The 17,735-nt window shown below is 35.7% G+C and overlaps 1 protein-coding gene across 2 annotated transcripts; it reads left to right on the forward strand.

The window, feature by feature from the left end:
* The first annotated feature begins 3 nt into the window (after nucleotides 1–3).
* On the forward strand, nucleotides 4–17,441 carry LOC125654194 (pre-rRNA-processing protein TSR1 homolog). 2 transcript variants are annotated; one of them, XM_056144557.1, is made up of 20 exons: nucleotides 4–176; nucleotides 264–334; nucleotides 485–571; nucleotides 2,605–2,717; nucleotides 3,689–3,884; nucleotides 6,671–6,744; nucleotides 6,958–7,114; nucleotides 7,598–7,756; nucleotides 8,063–8,213; nucleotides 8,743–8,834; nucleotides 9,939–10,040; nucleotides 12,747–12,817; nucleotides 12,956–13,048; nucleotides 13,173–13,317; nucleotides 13,439–13,490; nucleotides 14,481–14,686; nucleotides 14,927–15,029; nucleotides 15,571–15,711; nucleotides 16,890–16,964; nucleotides 17,223–17,441. In XM_056144557.1, exons 1-20 carry the CDS (start codon nucleotides 65–67, stop codon nucleotides 17,411–17,413), a joined length of 2,391 nt encoding a protein of 796 aa, XP_056000532.1. In that variant the 5' UTR covers nucleotides 4–64; the 3' UTR covers nucleotides 17,414–17,441. The 2 variants fall into 2 exon arrangements, with proteins under 2 accessions (XP_056000532.1, XP_056000531.1); XM_056144556.1 differs by having other exon boundaries at nucleotides 10–180; nucleotides 268–334.
* The last annotated feature ends 294 nt before the right edge of the window (nucleotides 17,442–17,735 follow it).

Here is a 17,735-nt window from a genome sequence, read left to right on the forward strand (position 1 = left end):
GGCCGCTTAAGATTTGTAAAAATCAAAACTTCCGGTTTACAAACACGTGTGATTCTTTGACAGAATGGCTGCGGATGTTCAACAACAACACCGTCCCGGGGCCCTAAAACAGCAGAACAAATCCCACAAACACGGAAAACACAAAAGTAAAGGTCAACTGGACAAAGATACAAAAGGCAAGTACACTGCTTGTTTTAATGACCATTCAGAAATAGAACACATTTGTCCGAATTTACTCACGATGCATTATATATATTAAATAGGGAGAGTCGACATAAAGACAGCTACAAAGAAATATAAAGCTATCCAAAGGAAACAAGACAGAAAGCATCATGTGAGTTTTTATTGTTCGTATTTCAAATCGACAATTTTATTCTGAGAAAACCCTGCGATGTGTAGATGAATCCTAACTTGTATTTTTGGAAGAACTCTGAACTATAAATTTTCTAGTTACTCAATTTATACAGCTTTCATTAATTTTCAGGCGGATCAAGTCCGTAGACAGAAAAGAGAAGAAGTTTTAAATCAGAAAAGAAGCAAGGGAGGCAACCTATCACCTCCACATTTTGTGGTAATATTTTTTTAGGAGTCATATTAGAACTGTGATTCTCTTTTGAAACCAATTTTACAACCTCTTCAGAATTAGATCTGTAGGTTTTGAACACCATATAAGTGTCACGCCATTAAGTCTTGTTAGTATTAGGTAGTGTGAATGATATGGCATTCTTGTACTAGCTCTGGCTAGTGGGTTAACCCTTTAGCTCGATTGGTAGAGTGCTGAACTTGTGTGCCAGAGAATCGAGTTCAAAACTCAATCAGAGGCATAAAAATGTCTCTGTTACGTATCTAGTGCCCATGTTGGGAGAGACGTTGTCCTCAGTACTTTGCCCCACAGGTGTTGGCACTCCGGAAGAGTCAGGGATGACTCTTAAAAAGGATGGGACAATGTGGTAGTGTGAGTGATATGGCATTCCTACTAGCTCTGGCTAGTGGGTCCTTAGTACAGTATAGTTGAACAGTTGAATATGAAGCCTTTTAATTTCCTATGGCCATTGGCCAAAGTTTTATTGTACTTAATGAACTTTAATTCTGTTCCCAGAATCATAATAATCAAAGGGAACAGTACAGTTCTGAAACCACTGTAAAGCATGATTACACTTTTTGTAAGTAATATTGATGCAAGTCAACCAGACACAAGGGAAGAAAGAGGCAGCACTCCAAAGTGTGATGGCTACACCAAAGTGCGATGGTCTGCGCTAAACCCTGATGGTGTGATACGCCAAAGTGCAATGGTCCACACTCATGTGCCAAAGTGTGATGGTGTTAAACACTAAAGTGTGATGGTGTGACACGCCAAAGTAAGATGTTCTGACATGCCAAAGTAAGATGGTACACATTAATGCACCAAAGTGCGATGGAGTGACATGCCGGAATCCGTTGGTTTGCAAAACTTAATGGACACTGTGTGTTGGTACAGACTTTTACCGTGTTTCGTTTCACCAAATTACCAATACAAAATAATAATATCAATAATGAATTATTTCATTACCATTTAGTTGTTGTGTTATTAAACACAAAATTTTCAAACGTGAAATGGAATAGAATGTTTTTGCATTATTCCATACCTACCCCCCACCCCCAAGGAATTTATAATGTGTACATCACAGGTAATAAATGATCATGATTTAAATCATGTTTGAGCGAAATAGATATTTTGACAACAAATGTACTTTGACATTTTCACAATCCTCAGCATTGTAAAAACTGCCCTTGCTATTGTTCATGTCAATCTTAATCACCCGTGCCTTCCTCCAATATCCCGAAGACGTTTGAACCAGTAGAAAGAACTTCTGTTGGGGCGAACTGAAGGTGCATTTCTTCGATTTGATTTTGAAAGACCATCGCACTTTGGCATGTCCATCGCACTCTGGAGCGACCACCCATCACACTTTAGAGTCTTACATATATATACACTGAAAAAAATACATCTCCCATACCCACGTAATATTATACATTTATTGTATGATAGTGAAGAAGGTATGAAGGTTTATTCACCCAAGAAAAATCATATTCCCCGAGGGCAACGAGGGGAATATGATTTTACTTGGGTGAATAAATCTTCATATCTCCCGAACATAAATTTAATGCAATAAATTGTTAATTATACAGAAACAAAGCAAGATTACAAAAATGCAATCAGATTACGCATTGCATAGAATTCCCATACTGAGGTATAATAATCTGCTTTATTTCTACCACTCATTCCTTTGTTGCCAATGGGTGGTTGTATGTTTCTTTATGTCTCGTTTGAGAATTTTTTACTCATATGGATACATCACCATTGTTGGTGAAAGGCTGCAAAATTTAGGCCTTATAATGCTCAGCGCTTATGGCCTTTGAGCAGGGAGGGATATTTATTGTGCCGCACCTGCTGTGACATGGGGCATCGATTTTTTCTAGTCTCATCCGAAGGACCGCTCCATTTAGTCGCCTTTTATGACAAGCAAGGGGTACTGAGGATCTATTCTAACCTGAATCCTCACGGGAACACAATCATATGTAATTCAGTGAGCGTGAACTTAATCGTGTAAATTTCTGATGCAGGTAGTGTTATTACTGCATGAAGGCCTGGATGTCAGCAATGTGTTGGGAGTCCTGAAATCATGTGACGAGTCTGCAACAGTCACACAGAATGAACAAGGGGTCCTTCATGTCAGGTGAGAGATAAATTTCATCCATGATTTGTGCTCCACTGGCAATGCTACTACATGTTTGTGAAACAGCAAAATGTAATCTTAAATTTTCTTTATCAAGTGAAGTATTAGATACATAGTTGGTCAGCCGGAAGATGTTGAAGATCGTGTACTTACGTAATATGTAATTAACGCAAACCACTGTATCACTGGTATTTCGGGAAATAAAGTCATCTTGAATAGAAGTTGATTTACTAACAGTATTTGTGTCTGTCCATTAGTCCATCTATGTACAGTTTTTGTCCAGTGATTTTCTCAAAGGCTGTTTATTGACAGTATACTAAATTTTTGGGAGTGTTGTAATAATGCTCTGTATACATGTACCTACATGTATACACCTGGTATTTTTAGATTGATTCCTTAAATGTTTAGGAAGTTATGTCAGCTTAATGTGGTTATTTAGCCATTCTGCCAGTATCCCCCCCAAACAATTTTGTATTAGATTTACCTTGTCTGTCTGCCCATCTTTCCATCTGTTATTGGGCTAGTTAGGTTTAAATTCAAGCTGTGAACAAAGATCTATATGATGTGTTTCTCAGGTTTGCATGTCCTCCTTTTTACCATGTTTACACCATGAATATTGATAACATTCAAGGTTAAAGAAATTTAGTGTAGCTAGTCATCAGATAAAGCATGAATAATGTTGAAACGTGTGTCTCTCTGTCTTCAGCTATGTAACTTTTCAAGTATGCCCCGCATGGATAAGCCCTGTGTGAGGTAATAGTCTCGTTAAGATGCACCACAGGCCAAGTTTAATTTGCAATAGTTATTCTGTTTGATCCCTTCACAATACATTTACCACATTCACAAAGAGTTTTAGAGTAAATTGGCTGTGTGCTACAGTGTATTGAATATTTGTCCATGAGACAATCCCAATTGAAATTTAAAACATCTAGAATTCTGAATTGTAGTTTGCATACTGTATATTCTTGCAGCATTCCCCGATTCAAACAGCGGGTGTCGTTTTACGTCCCAGAGTTTACGAACTTGTACGCCGTGATGGACTCGGTGAAAGTGGCTGACTCGCTGCTGTGTGTCCTGTCCTCAGAGGGTGGGATTGACGAGTATGGGGAACGAGTGCTGAGATGTCTGTTTGCTCAGGGCCTTCCTGCCGTCACGTGTGTTACACAGGTATCTTCAGAGTACATATGTATAGCAGAACAGTTTTAACCAGTAGTTTTAACAGCTTTTAACTGTTCCGGTCAATACTACCCTAGTGGCTAATACTGTTCAATACTCAGTCTGGTCAATGTGATTTGAAGTGTTCATTTTCCTCTTTTTGTACATTTCTTGCAAAGATAAAGACAAATTAAGTCTTTTTTTATATGGATCAATTGTTGATTAATACTTTTCATTAGTAATATAATTATATGTAATTTCATAAGTTTAATACATTTGGTTTGTTGAAGCTGTGACTGAAATATCTTCAGTACTATACTAGAGGGTTACAGATAGCATAGCTTGACAATTGGAAACAGACCTGTTAATACATGAACCTGGACAGATTAAGAATAAAAGGTAGCTGGACATTACCTGAGCACAGGAAGCAGAGTGGACAGGTGTTAATAAGCATAGGCTGGGACCAGAGATGACCAGTGTGCATGTTATTGTTATGAAAACATCACCAACCCACCCCCTCAAATGTTTATTTAACAGTTAAAATGAAGATTGATGAAACAATAGGTAGTTCTTGTTAAACTAAGGAATTTGAACAGAAACCTTTACATCTTCCCCAATTCGACAGAGTCATTTACATTATTTATTTACTATTATGACTTATAAGTATATTATCATGATTATGAACTGATAGTACATGTTATGCACAATCTAATTAAAATCAGACTTCTTAGATCTGCGTCGTATACTCTGCGTAAGTAGATCTGCCATAACCCGATTAGGGGTCATGTTCAGATGAACTTTATGTCAGCCAATCAGCGCGTCGGCTTTGAAATCGTCGGTGTTCACAATTCAAGGAAAATGGCTGCGATTGTTTGGTTTGAAAGAAAACATATCGCAGCTAGATGCAACGTCACAATGCACCGTTTACGTCAACTGGCGTTATATTCCTCGCGTTATTTATGTAAACCATCTTGAAAACTATTCAAATCGTACCCATCCCTATTCATACATAAATCGGAATTCACAATTAATTTAATTTGGGTATATTTCATATCGTACGTTTTGTTGTTTGTATGAACAGAATAGATTAGGCATTAGTGCAAAAGTTTAAAATTCGTTATGCGAGAATATACAATTTTACAGTGTGGAATAAACTTCATGGGAGAGAGATTACAGCAATTTGTTTACAGGAACCGCCTAAATAGCCATCATTGTCTGTATGGCGCAATCTGACTGGCTGATAGTTCTCATGAATATTCCAAGCGAAAGGTCATGCGGACATGACCTCTAATGGGGTTATGTCAGATCCTATTATAGCGATTGTGAGCGTATCCTAGGATCTGATTTTAATTAGATTGATGTTATGCATTACAGTACTTACCATAATGGCCACTAAACATTTAAAATGATCAATAACACAGACTATAATGACCAAATAATTTTCTATCAACCAGTATTGACTGGTTTTAACCAGTATTGACCACCGGACCGGTCAATACTCATATTGAGCACATTTTTGCCAACCCTGAATTATTGTAAAACTCACTGTGCACTCTCTCTGCATGACTACAATACCTGTATACCTGTATGTAAAACTCACTGTGCACTCTCTCTGAGTGACTACAATACCTGTATACCTGTATGTAAAACTCACTGTGCACTCTCTGCGTGACTACAATACCTGTATACCTGTATGTAAAACTCACTGTACACTCTCTCTGCGTGACTACAATACCTGTATACCTGTATGTAAAACTCACTGTACACACTCTCTGCGTGACTACAATACCTGTATACCTGTATGTAAAACTCACTGCACTCTCTCTGCGTGACTACAATACCTGTATACCTGTATGTAAAACTCACTGTACACTCTCTCTGAGTGACTACAATACCTGTATATCTGTATGTAAAACTCTCTGTGAACTCTCTCTGAGTGACTACAATACCTGTATACCTGTATGTAAAACTCACTGTGCACTCTCTCTGAGTGACTACAATACCTGTATACCTGTATGTAAAACTCTCTGTGAACTCTCTCTGAGTGACTACAATACCTGTATACCTGTATGTAAAACTCACTGTGCACTCTCTCTGAGTGACTACAATACCTGTATACCTGTATGTAAAACTCACTGTGCACTCTCTCTGAGTGACTACAATACCTGTATACCTGTATGTAAAACTCACTGTGCACTCTCTCTGAGTGACTACAATACCTGTATACCTGTATGTAAAACTCACTGTACACACTCTCTGCGTGACTACAATACCTGTATACCTGTATGTAAAACTCTCTGTGAACTCTCTCTGAGTGACTACAACACCTGTATGTAAAACTCACTGTGCACTCTCTGAGTGACTACAATACCTGTATGTAAAACTCACTGTACACACTCTCTGCGTGACTACAATACCTGTATACTTGTATGTAAAACTCACTGTGCACTCTCTCTGAGTGACTATAATACCTGTGTACCTGTATGTAAAACTCACTGTGCACTCTCTCTGCGTGACTACAATACCTGTATACCTGTATGTAAAACTCAATGTGCACTCTCTCTGAGAAGTCTTGAATTACTGCTCTTGTGTCCTATTCATGCTGGAGAATTATGTCTGATTGGAGACTGTATGGCTATCCTTGTTGTCGGAACTCACGCTTGTATGTGTAAAGACTGAGTAAGGAATTTTTTTGCTGCCTGCAGCAGTATGTACATGTGTGATTGGAGACTATGTATGGAATTCGTTGCTGTCGGAATTCACACTTGTGCACTTGACTTACTCTTTGCTTTTTTTAGGGATTGAAGAAAATGGGAGGCGGGAAAAAACAAAGCGAAGCCAGAAAATTTCTACAGAAAAAAATTGAAAAATGGTACACCAATGTACTTTATTTGTGATGTGAATTTTTCTTCCATGATATTACTCAATATCAGTAGACTATCATTTCTTGTATGATCCACTTTATACAATCATTTAATTATAGATCAAATGTTGATTGTCTTTTCTGTATATCATAGATAATCGTGACGCATGACGACGACATGATAGTGGTATTTATAAAATTTACAGTTTCTTTTACAATCAGGTTTCACCAGGAAAAGCTGTATTCCCTGGACTCGGAACAAGACGGCCTTCTGGTGATGAGAAATCTGACCAATCAGAAGATCAAGCCAGTGCACTATAGAGATAACAGGCCTCACCTTATAGCAGAGGAAATTCAGTTTGAACTAGAGAATGAAGAGGTCATTTTACATCAGAGTTTCTGATAAGAATTATAATGGCTAATGATTGAATGAATAATGACTGTACATTGGGTAGTTTTGGCATTGGAATATTTGAGAGATTTTTATTTAAAATTTGCTTCGAAATCTGGGCACCTTTTTATTTAGTGGAATTCATTTCAAACTTGTATTATTTGTAGGAATACAAATTGTGGCAATTTTATATTTGGCAAATAAAAGCAAACATTTTCAGTGCAACAAAATCATCCCATATGCAGACATTTTAGATTAAGTTGTTTGCTATAGTAATCATGGTAATACATGTTAAGGTGTATATATTAAATGGTTTGATATTTTGTGAAATCTCTGTATGACCTAATTAAGAATTAAAATTATTTTATCACATCTATTCCTTTAAAGATTCATTAAACCTAGAATTTAGTAAAATGAATTTCTCAGCTGAATAGAAAATGCTTAACTACTGAATCATAACATAAATTTTAGGCTCCCAGTGGAACCTTGAAAGTGGCCGGGTTCCTGCGAGGGAGAAATCTCTCTGTGAATGGCCTTGTTCATATTCTTGGCTGGGGAGACTTTCAGATGACCCAGATTGATGCCAGAAATGACCCCTACCCACTGTTTCCAAAGTCGGACAAGCACAAGGTTTGTAATGGGGATTTTGTAGGACTAGGGATGATATTTTTCAGTGGGGAAGGGTTGTGTTTGTAGACAGACAAGAAAATTTGGGAAGGTTGACAGGTATGATAATGATTACAAGTGTATACAAGTCAGAAAAGCCTTATTTGTGTAGATAAAAGTTTGAAGGCTTTTAAAGAAAGAAAACATTATTGGTAAAATTCATTTCCAGCAATTTTAGTTGTATACTCAAAACAACAAAATCATGGAGGGTATCATTACTGGTTTGGTCACAAGAACTATAATATGGTAAACACTGATTTCTGATTGCAGGAAAACGCGATGGAGGAGGATTCAGGAGAAGTCAGGGTGTTGGAGAAGGCGGACGCGAGTCGTCAGGAGTCATTACAGAGCGAGAACATCCCCGGGGAAATGGAGGGCGAGCAGACCTGGCCCACAGAGGAGGAGATGGAGGAAGCTGAAGGTCAGAGATCAGCAGTAGTCATAATTTAACTTGAAGGGACTGTCCATAGAGCTATTGTCATGACCCTGGTGTTGGTGTCGGTGTCACACTTCAAGAAAAAAACTTTAACCTGAGCTATATCTTTTGAACTAAGGGGGAAAAGATTTTGATATTTCACACATACATGAAGAAACCTTTCTTTTGGTACTTAGACTTGTGACCTTTATTAAAAATCAAAATCTGGGCTATATCTTTTGAAGCAAGGGGATATGCTTTTGATATTTCACATATAAATGTTTCATGAAGAGACCTTTGTTTTGGTACCAAGACTTGACTTCATGACCTTGGACTTTGAACCACTTTTCGAAAAACATTAACCTGGGCTATATTTTTTGAAGCAAGGGGGATGGGGCTGTGATAATTTGTGTATAGATACCTCATGAAGAGACCATTGTTTTTGTACCAAGACATTTGACCTAATGACCTTGAACTTTGACCTACATTTAAAGAATTGATGAATTATCAGTTTAGTTTGTTTAAATTTCAATAGCTGCACGGAGAGCAAAGACAAAGGTTGTAAAAAGGGTTCCCAAGGGGACATCAGACTACCAGGCTGCGTGGATTGTGGACAGCGAAGAGGAGGTAAGATATGGAAACCAGTCTCCCTCATATTTGATGATGCAATTCACAAATACATACACCTTTTACATGTACATTTATTTACTGTGCTTAAGAGGTTTACACCTGAGCTTTAGAGTATTGTAAAAAAAATATTGGGAAGTGTATTTTTGATTTCTACATTGAAGGGGAATTAGGAAATTAAAAAGAGAAACTGGGGTTGAGTTACAGTATTCTAAACATGACCTTTTTGCACTTAAAATTTATTCATTTAAACTTGATTTGTCTGTTGGTGTCAACACAATATAAGCAACACAAATCAATCATTACATAGAATAAATACATTTATAATCATGTCTTCTAACACTACAGATAAAATAAAAGTTTAATACTAGTAATGGATTTAAATAATGACCTTTTTGCACTTGATATGAGAAAAAATTCATGATATCAAATTTGAGTTTAATATGTCCATTAGGAGTAATGTCAATTTCTAACATTTCACATAGTTTTCAATGTCTTGTCTTAAAATTTAACATGGATTCAAACTAAAAAAAAAAAAAAGTGGGGGGTTAGAGACCAAATTTTTAAATTATTGGCGAAAAACTGAATTTTTATACAAAATTTTGAGTAAATTGATGTAAGCTTTTTTAAGAATCAGTGTTTTGTTCGAAAAGATACATCAACCAAATCCAATTAATTACAACATTTGAACTAGTTCCAATTCTCAACTACTTGTATCATAAATTATAACACTGAAATACATGTATAGAAGTATAAAAATTGAAGATATATTGGATGAAACAGAAACTGTAATATCAAGCAGATTTAGAGCTTTTTGGTTAATCAATCCTTCCGCCGCAAAATATAGTCCCTGCAAAATCCTTTCAAAATGTGAATTGACACAATTTTTTTTTCAACTGGATAGGGTTCATTAATCGATGTGTAAAATGTTTGCACCAATGGAATTAGTTTTGAATTAGTAAATACTTAGTTGTAGCATCCTGCACAGTTGTGCTCAAAAGCTAAGGAGCTAACTTCCTTAAGGGAGAATAGTAAATAAGTGTTTTTAATGCTCTGAGTTTGATGTATGATCTACATGTATGTTATATTTTTGCCCTGCTGTAGACTGAAGATGATGGGAGTGAGGATGAGGAGATGGAGGAAGAAGACATGATGGCAGTGGATGCCTCGGGGTCTGAGTCTGGAGAGGAAGTGGAATATGACACCGTGAGTATACAGAGGGTTTACATCATACAGAAGGTTTACATCATACAGAAGGTTTACATAATACAGAGAGTTTACATCATACAAAGGGTTTACATCATACAGAGAGTTTACATCATACAAAGGGTTTACATCATACAGACAGTTTACATCATACAGAGGGTTTACATCATACAGAAGGTTTACATCATACAGAGGGTTTACATCATACAGAGAGTTTACATCATACAGAGGGTTTACATCATACAGAGGATTTACATCATATAAAGGGTTTACATCATACAGAGGGTTTACATCTTACAGAGAGTTTACATCATACAAAGGGTTTACATCATACAGAGAGTTTACATCATACAGAGGGTTTACATCATACAGAGGGTTTACATCTTACAGAGAGTTTACATCATACAGAGGGTTTACATCATACAAAGGGTTTACATCATACAGAGTTTACATCATACAGAGAGTTTACATCATACAAAGGGTTTACATCATACAGAGGGTTTACATCTTACAGAGAGTTTACATCATACAGAGGGTTTACATCATACAAAGGGTTTACATCATACAGAGTTTACATCATACAGAGAGTTTACATCTTACAGAGAGTTTACATGTACAGAGAGTTTACATCATACAGAGGGTTTACATCATACAGAGAGTTTACATCATATTGAGGGTTTACATCATACAGAGGACTACAATGTACACTTACACAGTTTATGCATATAAGGATTTAACAGTCACCTAAACTCAGCAATTACAGGACAGTCCAAATAATATACATATTGTAGAAGAGATTCAAAGGGAATAGATAGATAGACTGCAAGAAATATATATAGTGTCGGACCTAGATGAGAAAAGTAACTAAATCTAACATTATAGTTTACTTTTAATATTATTCCTCTACTGTTTTTTTTTTTCATGTGATATTTAGAACACTATGAAGTCAATGAGAACTGATTAATGGTCACCCGTGATGCCCCACACTGAATCAAAGTTCATTTTTCATGCATTACTTCCGACTATGAACTACTGATAAACTTTTCAACAAATCGTTTTTCAAGTGCCCATCACTATTCACTTGTCCGAAAAAAAATTCCACTGCTACCGGACAAGCGTTAATGTTGACCCCTGCTCCCAAATTTGGGAACTAGCTAATTCCCTCATATACAATGATGTACTTTAATTACGTCTTCCCTTTCCAGAAGGGGAACATAATGTTTCAGTGTGAATTCTTCCGCTTCTCATACAAAGTTTGTCCAGACCATAACTTTTTTGTCTATTGACATAGACCTTTGATATTTGGTATGTGGGTATACCATGATAAGACAGTGTGTCACATGTGATTTTGATGACCTTTAACCTTGACCTTTTATGTAAAGGTCAATAATAGAATTTTGGCATTTTTTTGCCTGGACCATAACTATTTTGTCTTTTGACATAGGCCTTTGATATTTGGTATGTTGTAAGTTTAATTTACTATAAAATGTTCACAACACTGTTCACTGGTTGAAGCACATATACATATAGGTGACTATTATGTACTGTAACTCTTTCTACTTTATAAGATGATCCTTAAAAATGTTTAATAACTATGAAAAATGGAAGGGGATACACCAGTTTTAGTATGCTAAAACAATTCTTCCTAGTTGTATATCATTCAAGTTTTGCAGTGAATAGATTTAACAATTTACCAGAATCCTGCAATCACAACTTAAGAGCTAAATCTCTTTCAGACAAATGATGTACTGTACTTTGACTATGTATTGTACTATGTGGATTTTGCAGTCATTAGATTTAACATTGAGATACTAAATGATGTGCTGTACTTTGACTATGTATTGTACAATGTATGTGGATTTTGCAGTCATTAGATTTAATATTGAGATACTAAATGATGTGCTGTACTTTGACTATGTATTTTACAATGTATGTGGATTTTGCAGTCATTAGATTTAACATTGAGATACTAAATGATGTACTGTACTTTGACTATGTATTGTATGTGGATTTGCAGTCATTAGATTTAACATTGAGATACTAAATGATGTGCTGTACTTTGACTATGTATTGTATGTGGATTTGCAGTCATTAGATTTAACATTGAGATACTAAATGATGTACTGTACTTTGACTATGTATTGTACACTGTATGTGGATTTTGCAGTCATTAGATTTAACATTGAGATACTAAATGATGTGCTGTACTTTGACTATGTATTGTATGTGGATTTACAGTCATTAGATTTAACATTGAGATACTAAATGATGTGCTGTACTTTGACTATGTATTGTGTGTGGATTTGCAGTCATTAGATTTAACATTGAGATACTAAATGATGTGCTGTACTTTGACTATGTATTGTATGTGGATTTGCAGTCATTAGATTTAACATTGAGATACTAAATGATGTACTGTACTTTGACTATGTATTGTACACTGTATGTGGATTTTGCAGTCATTAGATTTAACATTGAGATACTAAATGATGTGCTGTACTTTGACTATGTATTGTATGTGGATTTACAGTCATTAGATTTAACATTGAGATACTAAATGATGTGCTGTACTTTGACTATGTATTGTGTGTGGATTTGCAGTCATTAGATTTAACATTGAGATACTAAATGATGTGCTGTACTTTGACTATGTATTGTATGTGGATTTGCAGTCATTAGATTTAACATTGAGGTACTGATTTGTAGTTGACCGTGACGGAGGCTGGAGATGTGGCTAACTATGACCAGACAATCGATATGGAGGAAGAGGAGAGAATGTATTTTCTATTTTGAATTTAATAAACATTATGTTTATTATTTTAATTACAAAATCAAGAATGAAACAAATTTCGATGATAAAAATTATCTATATAATGTATAATTACTGACTCTAATGTGCAGTGTGTATTTTGTAGGTTAGAGAAAATTAAGGAAGAAAGAAGTCATGTTATGTTTCCTGATGAAATTGACACTCCACGGGAGAAGGACGCCAAGGATAGGTTTCAAAGGTAAGCATAAAAATGTACCTCATAAATCTTACAAAGATACAAATCATTATTAGTATGATGCGAATGAAAGTTGCGAAATAAATTTTCCAAATGCACACAGAGTAATTATTTATTTTGATTACAGATACCGAGGGTTGAAGAGTTTCAGGACCTCGCCCTGGGACCCCAAGGAAAATCTCCCGTCAGACTACGCCAGGATATTCCAGTTTAAGGATTTTAGGAGAACTAAGAAGAGAATTTTAAAGGATTTAGATGATGAGGGAGTCATGGTTTGTCCCAGTTTTGTCTGAACAATTGTAATTACCGTTTGTGTGGTACAGGCAGTTACATGTAAATGATTTTGATTGGTAATTATCTTAAACTGACATCAGAGCCTAATTTATTTTTCAGAGCGGCTGGTATATTCAAATTCATATTGCTAATGTGCCAAAAGATTTTATGAGTAAGTACATTTATTTAAATATCAACATACATTTATACCCAGATTAATGTTGTTGACTCAGATCAGTAGGGTTCTATTATGCTATGGACTCAGATGAAGGAGTTCTCTTATCATGTTTTGAACTCAGATCAATGGTTTCTTTGTGGACACAGATCAGTGGGTTCTCTGTGGACACAGATCAGTGAGTTTTATGTGGACACAGATCAGTGAGTTCTCTGTGGACACAGATCAGTGGGTTCTCTGTGGACACAGATCAGTGAGTTGTATGTGGACACAGATCAGTGGTTTCTCTATGGACACAGATCAGTGGTTTCTCTATGGACACAGATCAGTGAGTTCTCTGTGGACACAGATCAGTGGGTTCTCTGTGGACACAGATCAGTGAGTTGTATGTGGACACAGATCAGTGAGTTCTCTGTGGACACAGATCAGTGAGTTGTCTGTGGACACAGATCAGTGAGGTCTCTGTGGACACAGATCAGTGGGTTGTCTGTGGACACAGATCAGTGGTTTTTCTGTGGACACAGATCAGTGAGTTCACTGTGGACACAGATCAGTGAGTTCTCTGCGGACACAGATCAGCAGTTTCGTTTTTATCAAGCTCACACTTTTTGCAAAGTTGTTTCTTTTCAAAGCCCCCATCTGGAAGATTCACAACTTTCATTCTGAATGCCAAGTATTGGGAAGAGTTACAACCAACTTCAACCCCAGCGGTCATTTCTATGTCTGTCACATAAACCTCCAGCAGTCATTTCTATGTCAGTCACATAAAGTTCCAGCAGTCATTTCTATGTCAGTCACATAAAGCTCCAGCAGTCATTTCTATGTCTGTCACATAAAGCTCCAGCAGTCATTTCTATGTCTGTCACATAAAGCTCCAGCAGTCATTTCTATGTCAGTCACATAAAACTCCAGCAGTCATATCTATTTCTGTTATAGAAAACTATTCACACATTTATAAAAACCATTAATGATAGCCTCTGTTTCCAGTGTCATACAAACCAGGGATGCCAGTGGTGATGTTTGGTCTGCTGCCACATGAACACAAGATGTCCGTCCTTAACTTCCTGTTGAAGCGGGTACCAGAGTACAGGCCACCAATCAAATCCAAAGACAGACTCGTCTTCCATGTGGGTTTCCGAAGGTACTCGGCTTGTCCGGTATTTTCACAGCATACCAATGCAAACAAGCATAAGGTTGGTGTTGGTTTTATTTGTCTGTACGGCAGGAAGAGAACGGTTAGATTGAGAAGACGAACTCGTTTTCTTTCCCCGAATCTCGCTTATCGTCATGATAAGGGAGATCCCGGGAATATGTTTGAAGATAACTGTATTGCAAATATCAATTTGAATTTTGATCAAGGAATTTGTTTAGGAAATGTTTGAATCGTTCAATTCAGTTTTCATTGTGATTTAAACTGTATTATATCATTTCAGTTTGAAAGATTTTTTGCCCATGACATGGTTACCATGGCTACCATTTTTGCACCTATATCATTTCCTCCGTGTCCTGTTCTAGCATTCAAAGAACAGCACGACGGTAAGTCATTCCCGACTCATAGTGAAAACAAACCGGAGGTCACTGGTCAGATGGATCAACAGAGGGTATTAATCCCACTGAAAATCAATTCTAGTTTAATTATCTGTTCAGAAGATTTTTTTAGAGTATATGGTAAAATAGAAATCTCGTTTTGTTAATTGAATCGTTTTTTCTCTCAATGATTTCTCTTTTCTATATTTGCCTATCTGCTGGGAATGAAAATCCCCTCTTTACCAACAGTAATCAATGATAAACAATAGTAATTAATGATAAACAACAGTAATTAATGATGAACAATAGTAATTAATGATAAACAATAGTAATTAATGATAAACAACAGTAATTAATGATAAACAATAGTAATTAATGATAAACAATAGTAATTAATGATGAACAACAGTAATTAATGATGAACAATAGTAATTAATGATAAACAATAGTAATTAATGTTAAACAACAATAATTAATGTTAAACAACAATAATTAATGATAAACTTGCTTGTTGTAACTTTTTTATACTGTGTTTATTTGATATCAATAGGTCAACATGAATTAGTAGCCACAGGGAGCTTACACTCGGTAAATCCCGACAGGATTGTCACTAAACGTATCGTCCTCAGCGGTCATCCCTTCAAGATCAACAAGCGGTCAGCTGTGGTCAGATACATGTTCTTCAACAGAGGTAATCAATGCTTGATGATTTAACTTGTGATAACCCTAATCAACAGAGGTAATTAATGCCTAATAATTTAACTTGTGATAACCCTACCCTACCCAACAAAGGTAATTAAAAATGCTTGATAATTTAACTTGTGATAACCCTATCCTAACCAGCGTAGGTAATTAATGCTTATTGATTTAACTTGTGATAATCCTAACCAGTAGAGGTAATTAATGCTTGATAATTTAATTTGTGATAACCCTACCCTAATCAACAGAGGTAATTAATGCTTGATAATTTAATTTGTGATATCCCTACCCTAATCAACAGAGGTAATTAATGCTTGATAATTTAACTTGTGATAACCCTAATCAACAGAGGTAATTAATGCTTAATGATTTAACTTGTGATAACCCTACCCTAATCAACAGAGGTAAGTAATGCTTGATAATTTAATTTGTGATAACCCTACCCTAATCAACAGAGGTAATTAATGCTTGATAATTTAACTTGTGATAACCCTAATCAACAGACTCAGGTAATTAATGCTTAATAATTTAACTTGTGATAACCCTAATCAATAGAGGTAATTAATGCCTAATAATTTAACTTGTGATAACCCTACCCTAACCAACAGAGGTAATTGATGCTTAATGATTTAACTTGTGATAACCCTAATCAACAGAGGTAATTAATGCTTAATGATTTAACTTGTGATAACCCTAATCAACAGAGGTAATTAATGCTTAATGATTTAACTTGTGATAACCCTAATCAACAGAGGTAATTAATGCTTAATGATTTAACTTGTGATAACCCTACCCTAATCAACAGAGGTAATTAATGCTTGATGATTTAACTTGTGATGCTTATTGATAACACTAACCTTATATGAGATTCATTTATGATAAGTGCCTATGTCAAAAAACAGAAAATATGTATTTTTTGGATAATAAAAACATTTTCAAAAATTAATCGTTACAAATAACACATAACATTTAAATCACCATCTTGTGACGTAATGTCATAAAAAGTACAAGTCGTGATGTAATGAGTTACCTTAATTGGAAATATCTTCAAATGAGAAGAGAGAGTTCTGTATTAATGAGTCAAATGAGAAGAGAGAGTTCTGTATTAATGAGTCAAATGAGAAGAGAGAGCTATGTATTAACGAGTCAAATGGACATTCCACATTACAGATGATATAGAATGGTTTAAACCCGTGGAACTTCGAACAAAGTGGGGAAGAAGAGGCCACATCAAAGAACCACTAGGTTAGTAAATGTCATTCTGTCCACTAAAAATGAACATGATTTATTCTTAGAAAGTATGTAGTATTTACTGCAGACAGTGATAGAAAGCAATGTAATAAACGAATAGTGATTCTCCCCATTTATTAGTTCAACAGACACTGCTCCATTACAATTTGGTATTATTTTGTTCTTGATAAAGAAATAAGTAAACCATTGTTCATTATCTTGATACCTCCTCTTCACTATTGTACCACATATTGTATGAATTATTTACAATAGGAACTCACGGCCACATGAAGTGTGTGTTTGATGGACATTTGAAGTCGCAGGACACTGTACTGATGAATCTGTATAAAAGGATGTTCCCAAAGTGGACCTATAACCCCACGGTACTAAATCCACCTCCAATGCTGGAGAGTTCTCAATCTATGGCGACAGAGCCATCAGCCTATCAACTGTTTGATGATTGATAACAAATTAAACCTTTTGTTGAAATACTCTTTGTTTTATCGTTATTATTTGTGAATTGAAAGTCTACACTATATGTACTTTACTTTTTTTTATACTTTCATGCGCAGATACAGTTTGTTTATAAATGTGTGTTGTTTGAAGTTCGAGAATTTTTAACCCACTGAGACCTTCACCAGCTTTAGATGTAGACTCTATAATATGCTATGCTTTGGAGTATATTTAAAAGTGATAGTTGTTTACATAATGCCAGTCGCAAATTCTCTGGTCTAAACAAAAAGAAAAGAAAAGAAAATATCTCTACCAGATAAAGCGTTAACGCGT

The sequence above is a fragment of the Ostrea edulis genome, chromosome 7, assembly GCF_947568905.1.
Source record: "Ostrea edulis chromosome 7, xbOstEdul1.1, whole genome shotgun sequence".
Classification (NCBI taxonomy): Eukaryota; Metazoa; Mollusca; class Bivalvia; order Ostreida; family Ostreidae; genus Ostrea; species Ostrea edulis.

Coding starts and splice junctions, on each gene's coding strand:
- LOC125654194 (XM_056144557.1), top strand. CDS start 65: ATGGCTGCGGATGTTCAACAACAACACCGTCCCGGGGCCCTAAAACAG. Junction 572..2,604: donor TATCACCTCCACATTTTGTG/GTAATATTTTTT, acceptor TTTCTGATGCAG/GTAGTGTTATTACTGCATGA. Junction 3,885..6,670: donor CCGTCACGTGTGTTACACAG/GTATCTTCAGAG, acceptor TGCTTTTTTTAG/GGATTGAAGAAAATGGGAGG.